The sequence below is a fragment of the Brachyhypopomus gauderio genome, chromosome 15, assembly GCF_052324685.1.
Source record: "Brachyhypopomus gauderio isolate BG-103 chromosome 15, BGAUD_0.2, whole genome shotgun sequence".
Classification (NCBI taxonomy): Eukaryota; Metazoa; Chordata; class Actinopteri; order Gymnotiformes; family Hypopomidae; genus Brachyhypopomus; species Brachyhypopomus gauderio.
Genome location: NC_135225.1, coordinates 19,489,506 through 19,501,825, shown reverse-complemented (window position 1 = coordinate 19,501,825; position 12,320 = coordinate 19,489,506). Strand labels below are relative to the sequence as shown.

Genomic DNA, 12,320 nt, shown 5'->3' with positions numbered 1-12,320 from the left:
ACATTAAAAGGAGATAAGACTAAAAGACAAAAAGAAAATGTTAAAAGAAACTAAATATAAAAATATTAAAATAACAAAAAATGTAAAAAAGTAAATAAGATAATATAAAAGTTAAAAGTAAACAATTATTCAACGTGCCAATTTTTATTGCAGATGGTTTATTACCTAGATGATGCATTTGCTTATATTAGTCATAGGAAATACTCGTTTTAAAATGAATGACTAAATATTAAAATGTAACCATGTTCAACAATATATCTGCAGTCTGTCTGCATTGGAAACACTGCCGTAGTAATCCCGTATATTACACAACAAATGGTTTTGAGGTGCTACTTTAGTGAGCTGTTTCCTGGCAGACGTGTAATCAGGAACAAAGGTGGATTCCTCTGTCTCCCTTCTAATAGAGACAATACTGAGGATACGTGTGACTTTGATCAGAGGATAGTCAGGTACGTCAAACAGGGATTGTCCAAATCTTTTGCACATCATCACTTCTAATCAGCACTATCTGAAAAGGATTAATAATTAAATCATTGTTCTAGCAATTACATGGAACACATGACTACAATGAAACGCTGCTATAAGCCATCTTATTGCGGTATATTTATCATGTTAATTAAATCCAACAGAGATCATTTAAAAGTTGTTACATTTAAATATTTGTGATATATTCAGCACTGGGTAACTGGGTTATCACATTAAATGGTCTCACTCAGTCTTTGGTTGAGAATGTCACCACCACCTGGTCAAAACAGTGACATGTTGTCACAAGATGATGTACTGGTGTAAATGAGGAAACATTTGCACTTTCATCAAACTGTGAGCATCAATTTGATCCTAATGTTCCTTAATTTACATACAACAGAAGTAAGAAAAACACATATCCTGGCTTTTATTTGAAAACAATTAATTATGCTTCAAATTAATTATGGACCATGAGCAACACAAAGTAGGTTTTTTAAAATAATTTATTAAGTATGATACATTTCCCTAAGATTTTTTTGTAAAAATCCACAAAGCAAATTCTTTGTTTTTGTTTTTTTATTTAAATCAGCATTAGGCAGTTATGCTTTAATCAAAAAACAAAAACCAACATAGGAGATCCAATCACTTCAACTGCCCTTGGCACTAGATAAGCATGTATGGAAATACATACAAACAGTTTGAGGTGCCTCCTGTTTACAAGAGGCCCTGAGACTCAAGACAGGTGGGGTGTGTGTGTGATATATAATAATGTACACACACCCCTCATGTCTGCATGTTACTGATCCATCTGTTTCTTGAGTAAGTAGAAGTCATACTGGATTTCCACATTAATCTCAGTTACAAACTGAGTCTTTTATATTCATCAGTTTTTGTCTTGATACAAACGGGAATGACCTTTACATAACAAATGCCTGTATTCAATGACCTTTACATAACAAATGCCTGTATTCAATGTCAGACACTTTCAATAATGCAACAGAAAAAACAAATGGAGAACACACAAAAAGTGAAAACATTAAACAAAATATTTAAAAAAAGAAAAGCAAAATAAATCCCTCACCTATTTTATATTTATTTGGAATAAATCGAAGCTGAAAAGGACTAGCCAATATCCATTTTAAAGGGATTATTAAGTCCAGGGAAAAAAAAAAACGTGACCAGAATACCGCTTTAAGATAAAATATAGAAAAATACAAATCCAACTAGCCCGAACACACACAAACCCTGAGCACAAGAACTTAAGGACAAGCACTTGACACAGGAGAGACCGGGAGAGTGAGGGAAATGGAGGAACGCTCAGCATGTGAGCAGCATCGCTTAATCCGGAGGCCGACTACTGATATTAACAGAGCAGAGAAAACAAAGATCCGTCGAGTCGTTGAGTTTTTGGACTTTGTCTTTGCTATAACGCAGATTACACAGAGAGCAAAGCATCTGAATCGCTCTTCATTATCTTGCCATCGTGGTGATTTTAAAATCTTTCGCAATCAGTTTATATTTTAACGCATACGAGTCGTCATGCCGATAATTATGCTATGGGGGGGAACAGTTAACTTACAGTATTTGAGCAAGGCGAATCCTGACTAACAATCTGAAATGTCTGCTGGTGACACCTCTGGTGGCAACGTTCTGCTATGGGAATAATGACGGAGAACTCAAGAAACCGGACGCCAAACTCGCAATCTCCTCTCCTCTGCACTCCTCATGCAATAACCCTTCCACACCCCCCACCCCCATCCTCTCCGCTTGGCTCCTTCCGAAACTGATCACTCGATTCGGTGGCGTGAGAAGTAGAATGCGGGGCGTGGGAGGGAGAATGATTGCGGAGATGGGACGAGACTCTGGGTGTCCTTCATACGAGATAACGGCGAGGATGTGGAGGGTTCCGGAGACCGTGACGGAGTTTATCTGACTGTGACGCCCAGCTTCTCCAGTACCCGCACTCCTTTCTCCTGATACTCCTCCCTCGTCAGCCAGAAGTTGTCTTTGTCTTTCATGATGTCGGCCAGCACGGCCCCGCCCAGGAACACCATGTGTTTGCGCCGTGGCGGGTCCTCGATGCGGATCTTGAATTTCTGCAGGGGTGTAAAACAGACAAGTGGTGATTGAAAACTCAGGTGGGCGTGGAGAGTGGGTTTGTGCGCTGCGGCGGTTACACCAACGGGCTGATGGGAAAGCTCGCAGATCGGTTTTGTATTAAGCTTTAAGCGAGGCCACGAATCATCGGGAAAGGAAGTCGATATGTGCAGAAGTTTGAGTTCGGAGAACGCCTCCGAGTTTATCTGTTCGAACGTTTTGAAGGCGGTGTAAAATGAATTCGAGGAAACTGCATTAATAGTTGAGGGACGTTAAGTCTGCCTTGAACATGGCCCCGAGACACACAGACAGGTATGCTGCTTCACTGTATCGGGTGACCTGTCTGTAACTGATCATCCAGAAATAAGGTTCTGACATGTAGGCTATTCAAAGCCAACCCAAATGCATTTCCAGGCCAATACCCAGATCTCAAAGGAAACAGAGGCCAGCCGAGTAGCACGTGTGTACACGCAGGGCTATTTCAACCTTGGTCAAAAAGGTACCTCAGTTCCACCTTCTGGACAATATAGAGGTATTTCACTCTTTCCTCCCCCCAAAAATAGCATGCAAACCTAGCAGTCGCATCACCGGACACCGTGCAAACTGTTGCAGAAGATCAAACACCAAAAGAAAGCCCGACACGTCTGCTACCGTTGAAGAGGTGACAGGTTTGTGTCGGTCCCGTTTCTCTCCCATCCTCACCGAGAGCTTCTCGACGTCTCCCTTCAGCACCCGCTCCAGGTAGAGCTGCTTCAGCTCTCTCTCCAGCCGAGAGGGCAGGCCAGGATACATGGTGGAACCTCCAGAGAGGACGATGTGTTTATAAAACTCAGCCCTGAGGCAGAGGGAGGGAGGGAGGGAGAGAGAGAGAGAGAGAGAGAGATGAGAAGAATGAGATCATTCATATCACAGGAGTCAAGTTCTCTATATTTGGAGAGCAGTGTGGCTTCTGCTCCTGTTGCATGATAATGTTATTGCATAAGAGGACACGACTGCAAGCAGCATTTTTGCTGCTTTTGTAACTACTATGAAATCAAAATAAACGGAAGACATTTACAGAGCTGTATTAAGCAAGTTGACAATAAAACGCAAACTTAACGAGCCAACGAAGACTCTACTCGGTGTGGAGGCGCTGGCCTTTACTACTCATCTGTGATGGAAGGAGGATGAACCCAAGCAGAAAATAAAACCAAATAAATAAATAAAATCACAGTGCATTGAAGAGCTAGCTGACTGAGGAGCGCCCCGATGGCCTTTAGGTGGTGTAGAGGGAACGTGGTGAGGAAGTGGGTCGTCTGCCGTTACCTGGTGTCGATGTCTGCGGCCTGAATGGTGTTGAAGAGTAGCTCCGCCACGCCGACCCCCTCCACGTTAATCAGGTGGGGCTGGAACAGAGCCTCTGGGGCCTCGAAGCGCTCCCCTCCCACTTTGATCACCCTACCATCGGGGAGCTGGAGTGGGGTGGGGGGGGGTGGAGAGATTAGTAAAGGATCAAGTCTTTAATGCCTCTACTAAACTAATGAACCAGAGAAGTCTTAGCCTCTTCTGAAATCCTAATCACAAAGTGTTGCCCCTCTCTCATGTACGCCTTCGCTAGTTTGGATCGTTGCCTTTCCACCCAGCACGGGGGACCAGACGCCCAGACGGGCCTCGCCGACGGGTCAGGTGGAGCTAAGTGGTCTGAGCGGTACGCCACCGTCTGCCTGTGTGGAGTAATGAGATGACGGCGGAGGAGTGCGTGGGCACATAAAAACCTCATTGAGGGGGAGTCCAGAGGCGGAAACACCCAGCCTCTCAGGTGGGGAAGGACTCTGGCCACACAGGAAATGATGTGACATGCTAGTTAGGCGGTTCACCACACTGCGCTTGTTGTTTCACTGCTCAAACACCCCCCCACATGGAAAGGGTGCTGGAAAGAAACGCAAAATGTCCAGTGGAAAATTATACCCCTGAAACTTTCACAGTCTCGAAGAACAGAAGGAACTGTTGGTCAGCACCCTCTACCCTTTAGAGAACTCCACCCTTCACCCCACCGCTGCCCCACCAAAGCACGAGACGCCCGATTCGTCGTGAACAGCAGCCAATCAGAATAAGGAGACCATGCATCACATTCCACCGCCGAGATGTTCCGCGCGGAGACGACGTTTCTGAGGTAACGCATAAACGACGCGGCACTGGCCACCCCGTGAAGCCACGTGCCGTCCCTTCCCACAATGCACCCCCTCAAAGGCGGCAGAGGAGGGCCGCCGGCACGCACCGTGTAGGACTCCACCAGCACGGTGGTCTCCAGCGCCAGTTTCTGCTCCTGCTCGATGTTGTAGCCCACGTAGCACAGCTTCTCCTTCATCATGCGCACCGTCTCGAAGTCCGCCGAGTGGTTGAAGGCGTAGCCTCGAAGCAGCAGTAGCTAGGGGACGACACCAGACAGGGCGCCGTTAACCGGCCCCTCTCGGACCACTGACAAATCCACAGCTAAACGGCTCCCGACACACGAAACAGAACTTCTGGGCAGCCCATAATTTGTTGTGTGCGTGCGTGTGCGTGTGGGGGGGTACCTTTATAAGATATCGAGTGATGTCTCTTCCTGCGATGTCCAGCCTGCGCGTCAGGTGAGGAAGAGAGAAGCCCTCATACACGGGGCAAATATGGGTGACTCCATCACCTGAATCCACCACCACCCCCGTCAAGAGACCTGACAGACAGAGACCACAACCTCTGAAGGTTTGTGTTCATTTAGGCATTTGTGCAGAGATCAGATCATCCTAACACACCCGTTTTCGCACATAACACCCATTTTAAACTCATGAAGGGCTCGGTAATTGACTGGTGAGTTGAGGCAGGTACGTTGTAGCAGAGAGGCCCTTCAAATGTGTAGAAGGATCCCAGGATCCAGACTAAGAATACCTTAATAATAAGAAATGACTCAACACATGGCACAGATAATCATCTAAGATAATGCTTTATAAACTGTAAGGCGTTTTTTTTTTTTTTTTTGTGGTTAAGTTCCAGAAACATACCTTGGGCATACAATGTGAGGACAGCCTGAATGGCAATATAAACCCCAGAGAACTGGTACGTCTCAAACATCACCTGCAAGAACGCACAAAATAAAAAAAGATCAAGAAAGACTGAGAGGTAAAAGTTTTAAAAAAATTTCTAAAGAAGTGCTTGTCTGTCTGATACACTGACAAACATCTTGGTAGTGTTACTGGTTGTATAAAACAAATAAAGAATTTTTAAATAATATTTTAAGTAACCAATAGAGTGAAGCTAATACATGAGTATTTTTCTCAGTCATAATTCTCTACTTGTTAGTCTGTAATCTGTACATTTGTACGTAATCCCATAAACAATAAATTAAAATAGCATAGGTGATCTTACAGTGGTATCTTGTAGCGTGAACTACTGTAGCATTAGGTTAGAGCATGTGTCCTTATTTAGCCTGTATCAAACCAACTTGGGGCGTTACCATTCTAATGCGCTTTTCCTCTTCAGACTACTCAAACATATAAATGTGAACTGTGGTGTCAAACGAACACTTAAATCCTAAATCCGGAAGTACAGGAATGGAAACGTAAGCCTAAGATCACACCACGTGCTCCTTCCATCACCGCTGCTTCCAAAGGATGAGCTACTAAGTTCTCCTGAGGTTCTAGTTGATAGTGTTTTATTCGAGCCACGGCCTTAAGGCAGTTTTGTGATTACTCTGGAACTCGCATGAAGTTGAGTAGAGTTGATGTGGAAAGAGAGAGAAAGAGAGAATTTGTTGAGAGAGGAATAGTAATAAAAACGCGATGGTCTCCGTTATAGTCTCTATGAAATCCATTCTGAGATATGGGACTGAATTTGGTAGCTACACACACGACACACTCCTCACCGCAGGCTTCATCTATCTTTACACCTTCATATGCATCAAAGCAACAAATGTTAAAGAGGAACTCATGTCATTTTTTACATGTAATACTAACGCACAACTTCCTGTAAATGATCTGTACGCTGCCGGTGTCATGATAGCCTAATGCAATGTCAAACAACCAGTCCAAGATCATTTATATCTTCAAAATGATCCTATACGATTACCAAAAGATGTAGCCTACGTTTTCATTGACGCTCATTGCATTATAGAACATGATTAACAATATGATGAAGGACTAGTTCACTTGTGACAATCAGTGAGAAACCGAAATCTCTTTAGGTCAGGTTATCCAGTCATCAGAAGGAAAAGAAAAAAATTTTCTGTGAAATACTTTCATTATCACTGCCAACTGATTTTCACTCTTTCACTACACTATTGTGCTATGGTGTGCCATGTCCTTTGTTTATCATGTGTAAATCCATGCACTAAAACATGCTATTAAATGGGACAGTTGTCAAATGTAGAATCAATGTAGGATTTGATGTAGGATCAAATTTGCATCCCTCTCAGATTCAGAAATTACCTCCCACTCTAGGATACTGACAGTTCTGTTTCAAAGAGTCACAAGGCCGAGCTTCCCCATAGCACACGGAATGACACCTAAATATATTTCAAATATACATTTCAACATTTTCCATCCAAGCAAGTAACCTCCGCCTCGAAAGCCGAGAGCAAACGCAGCCAGCCACGCTGGTGAAGGGGCCGCCGGGCTCACCTCCACGATCTTCTCGCGGTTCTTGGTGGGGTTCATGGGCGGCTCCGTCAGGAGGATCTTGCAGTTGCGCGAGTCTATGTTCAGCTTCTCGGGGCCGAAGGTGTAGTCCCACAGGTGCTTCATGTCGTCCCAGTTGCGCACGATGCCGTTCTCCATGGGGTAGTTCACCTCCAGCATGGAGCGCAGCTCGCTCGCCTCGTCCCCCACCATCAGGTCCTGCGAGGTCAGGAGGTCACCGTGTATTAAACACTGTTCACAAACCTGGGTGTTTAAACCTTTATACCAAAACAACATTTGTTGGGGGGGGGACAACCGCAAACCTCACACCAGTCAAGCAACTCCAAATTCATCCCGCAGTTACAAGATAGCCACGCGTGTGCAGCGTGTCCGTGATGGAGACCCGCTGTGCCGGTGGGGGTGGTTCCCGCACGGCAAACCTTTGCGGGGTCCTCCGTGCACCGAGCAGAGAGAAGCTCCACCGGGCCCCGCGGGTCACGCAAGCAGGGCACATGCAGCCTCCCAGACGGATGGACGGGATGGCTCTCGTGCCTCTTGGGGCCACCAGCAAGTGCAACATGCACAGAAGGTCCAGTTCCCCATGCACTGCTACCGTGTTAGTCATTTTCACACAACCTTCTCACATGCAGGCGAAAAAAAAAAAACCCTGAACTATTTTCTACCTTAATCTCCCCTTTTCTACTCCAAGGTTTTGCAGAAAAAAAAACTATTTGGGGATTAGGAGCACAGTATGTGGACAAAAAATAGATAAACTCCAAGTGCAAAATCCATAGTACTTTATTAATATACACACTAATGAATCCTTCATGTTAAAGGTTCTGAATTATTCTGATTAAACAAATGTAAATAATTTTGATTGGAGGAGGAGGGAGAAAATCCCCGCCCTCATGCAAACAGGAATGTGTGTGATTGGTCAGGATACTTACAGTGCCAAATAAAAAGCAACTTGTTAAGGAACCCATTTGTATATCACAGCTTTCTGCACTGTCAGCACTGCAAGAATCAACACTGCAAGAATGACTAATGGACGTCCATTTGCTGGCCTGCTTCGAATTCCGTCACAGCCCGTTCCAAACGCTCAGCTGAGATACACCGATGTAACGTTAATACACTCTGCTTTGCTGATGGCCTCAACACATCTAAGAGGGCTGCACACCAATACATCTATTAAGGAAAAGCCACCGAGTGTAAGCACTGTGTGTGCTTTGGCACTAAAGGAGCAGGCGTCTGGCAGCACCATGTGTTTTCAATAAGGCCCTGCTTAAAATTCATCTGTCTGCCCGACTTCCTGGGCACTGCACAGTCCTATCTCAGCAGCACCGACTTCCCCTTCCCTGAAAAAGAAGCCCTATAGTAAAGTTATTTTAAAACCCCTCACTGTGGGATTATGTCATAACAGGCCTGAGATTATTCAAAACCAGGTTAACATCTACATATGGCACTGCATAAGATCCATCGCCAGCTATTCTGATCTGCTTTATGAAACATACACTATTGACATACTATCAACGTGCATTTCATGAAGCACACCACGCCAATCAAGCCTTGGATTGAGGGATCTCCAATAAAATGGTAGCTGGTCGAGTCAGCGACCCAACAAAAGAGGTCAGACATGAATCCGGGGGGGGTGTCCGGCTTTAAAAGAAAAGAAGCATATTGGAGGCTTTCTGCTAAGGCCGATACAGAAGAAAGAAGAGGAACTGTGCTTGTGAGGCACTGCCTTGAGACCTCTGCTCCTTCACAGCCTTGAAACAGAAGCCTCAATTTAACATTTCCTTCTGTTAATAAGCAGAAAGAAAAATGCTGTGATAAGAAGAGGAAGGATGTTTAGATGAGACAGGCCACACGGGTCTAATGCAAACTAAATGTCCACCAATCCAAAATGAGAGAAAGAGAAAAATCTGAAGTGAATCAAATATGAGATGAGTGAGAATCTACAACAATTAGAAGTTATTCGAAAGAAAAACACAAAGGCACCGAGTTGCATTGTTGAGGTATTTGGCGTCTAATGCATAGCACGTCTTGCCAGACCATGGGTGCAAACGCACACGTCAGTCCGCACTTACCATCTTTTTGTTATTCTACCTCAACACCCGAAGAACAGGGAAGGGAAGGTATAAAGAGGAAGAGTGAGGAAGAAGGTCAAATGATGAGACAGAGAAAGGACTGTGTGTAGAAGAGCTAGTCTGATCTTCAGCATTACCGTCTGACCCTGAAACGTTAGCCTACACTCGCACAAAGCTGCCGGCCACGCTGAACCACCCAAACAAGTCTCTGAATGAGACACACTCATTTATAGTCCCAAATTTTAAAACTTACTAACAGACGACCTACTGGCAATATTTGTCTCACCGAAAATAAAATTCGCTCCATATCATGTGACCATGCTCTAATTAAATATAGGTGTCATTTCTTAGTATTCACAGAATACCATTCCTTGATAGCCATGATAGACTAGAAAAATCATCAAATTACCAGTGAGGGTAGAATGTTTGGTGCATTGTGGGACATCTGGAACTGACCTTAATCTCAATGTTGCCAACTTTAGCAGTAGAACGGATGATGGGCCTGCCCACCAGCGCAGGAAAGATGTGCTCCGGAAAGTTGGAACCTGCATAGCCACACTTTACAAACTAGACAAAAACAAGAAGACAGAACCAGTGGGAGAGGGGAAGAATTATCAACATCCATGCCTGAAAGAAACAGTGTGGTTACAACAACACATTAAACTTTTCAATATACAAGGTACACATATCTAAACGCTTAACTGTGCTTCTTTACTAACGCTGCTACTGTAGCAGAAAGACAATGATGATCTGGTAAAACTGCATAAGAATCATGAATTTTCTGTCTCACACGTTTTAAACATAAAAACTTACATACTGCAATAGCCTCAAACCAATAAGCAAACAAATAGTAGTGATCAACTGCCCAGGGGTGATGAACTTGTATGTTTAAATGCTTCTAAGCCATGCAAATGCAAAAGGCACAAGCAGTGCAAAACCTCTCATGTAAACACGTGTGTATGCGTCTTGATCACGTCCACACCCAGGTGTCAGGAGCAGTACCAGCTACCTTACATGGTCATTTGAGTTAGGTCATACATTTCTAGTTCATCCGCCTGTAGGATGTGGCTTACACTGACGGCCTTACTTCCACCTGCTTCGCCAGCAGATCACCGTGCACTGCTGCACCTCCTCTTTAAAACCCCGTAAATCACAAGAAGAGAAAAACACCGACACATAAAGAGCTGCTGACTGCAATGGCGCCACACTTAGTCCTGCGTGTGACAGTCCACCGTTCACCTACGACCACCCAGACGCTTATTTCAATCACTACAACGCTGTACAAGATGTATAATCAGGTCATTTAGCTAAATGCAGACCCGCGATCCCAGCTAGACACGAACCAAGAACAGCGATTAATCGATTACAACCAATTAATCGATTACGGAGTACAAACAACACGCAACTGTCACTCAAACTCAGACACTGAGTTAATTCTGACTACCAGAAGTGACCTGGCTAGGGAAGTAGCGACACAAACACCCAACATACGCGGCCTAATTGTAGACTACTGTCGTTTTTTGCACTTTAAGACCTAGTTAACCGGCCGACTGTGCCGTTATATCCACGTACAACACCAATATCTGTATTCGGCTGTGGTTTTATGAGGTCTGCCCGTCTCGTTCAGCTAGCCCTGCTAACCCAGGTTAGCCGCCGCGTAAGCAGGTCACCGTGTCGGCCCTCGGTCCTGCCTCGTCCCGTTCAAGAAACATTCGCTTTATTTTTTGTGGAAACCGCTTTAGCTACGAAGCTCCGCGTCGATATGTGGGTCTCGACCGGCGCTCGTCCGCTCAGAAAAGCGAGAAGAAGGCTTGAGGCTGCGGCCGTGGAGGGAGTTATTCCTCCCTAGGTGGGGGTAGCTAATGCTAACAGGCTAATGCTTGAGAAGGACCGAGAAGTGAGCCGACGTTGGCAATTATTTATAAGTGCACCGCACATTAGGTGCATTTTTTTTATTTGTGAAAGATTCTGATAGTGTAAAGATACAACCGATGTTTTAACACACGACTTCCACCTTCCTCTGCCCAAGCCCTTAGCCGGCTAACCCAGCGTAGTAGAGTGAGACAGGTTAGTTCACTTACTGTCAAGAGTTAATCGAAACAAAAGGATTAGAAACCAGTGTGAGAATTGAAATAGCCAGACCTACCCCAGTCCCGTTATCACAAACCACCACTTTCCGTCCTTGGCTGTCCATTTTCAAGATCCAGGAATGGAAAGACCCTGATCAACTTCACCAAACCGAGCCCAGGCTGAAGAGCGGGGGCGGCGGGCTTTACTTCCTGCTGCGTGAGCTTGAGGAGGGACACACATATACGAGCTGCGTGAGCTTGAGGGGGGACACATACACAAACGTGCTGCGTGAGCTTGAGGAGGGACACACATATACGAGCTGTGTGAGCTTGAGGAGGGACACATACATATACGAGCTGCGTGAGCTTGAGGAGGGACACAAACGAGCTGCGTGAGCTTGAGGAGGGACACAAACGAGCTGCTTGAGGAGGGACACCAGTGATGCCGGTAACGCGTTACTTAGTAACGCGTTACTGTAGTCGGACTACTTTTTTCAGTAACGAGTAGTCTAACGCAACTACTATTTAAAAACTAGTAGTCAGATTAAAGTTACTTATCTAAAACATCGTGCGTTACTATTTCTGCATTTCAGGGGAACGTAGGTTATATTTATTCATTCTTATTTTTTTGGCTACACGTTTCTTACGCGGTTACGTCATCTCTGCTCTGCGGCGCCAAAGTCAGATGGAAGGAGAGGTTCGCCTTTAGCAGCTGGAAATACAGGCATTATTTTGATTTTATTTCGGCTAAGGAAGACAACATTAAGGTCCGTTGTACACTCTGTCCTGGCGACAGAGTGCTGTCTACTTTCAAAAACACAACGTCAAACCTGAAAAAAAAAAAAAAACCGGGGCTTGGCGGCGAACGTAAATTGTTACCGGGCGGGGTGTAAAATTGACTAAATTCAGTATTATATCGCGATCGATCGATCGCCGGTGGTTGGCGCCAGATCGAACTAGTAACTCATTGAATC

The 12,320-nt window shown here is 44.9% G+C and overlaps 1 protein-coding gene across 2 annotated transcripts; it reads right to left on the bottom strand.

Annotated features, from left to right (window-relative positions):
* Nucleotides 1-950: 950 nt before the first annotated feature.
* On the bottom strand, nucleotides 951-11,662 carry actr2b (actin related protein 2b). 2 transcript variants are annotated; one of them, XM_076973983.1, is made up of 10 exons: nucleotides 11,424-11,662; nucleotides 9,734-9,844; nucleotides 9,278-9,292; nucleotides 7,194-7,409; nucleotides 5,580-5,652; nucleotides 5,118-5,254; nucleotides 4,820-4,969; nucleotides 3,868-4,013; nucleotides 3,265-3,397; nucleotides 951-2,561 (listed from the first exon to the last, which is right to left on the bottom strand). In XM_076973983.1, exons 1-10 carry the CDS (start codon nucleotides 11,469-11,471, stop codon nucleotides 2,391-2,393), a joined length of 1,200 nt encoding a protein of 399 aa, XP_076830098.1. In that variant the 5' UTR covers nucleotides 11,472-11,662; the 3' UTR covers nucleotides 951-2,390. The 2 variants fall into 2 exon arrangements, with proteins under 2 accessions (XP_076830098.1, XP_076830099.1); XM_076973984.1 differs by lacking the exon at nucleotides 9,278-9,292 and having other exon boundaries at nucleotides 11,424-11,660.
* Nucleotides 11,663-12,320: the final 658 nt, after the last annotated feature.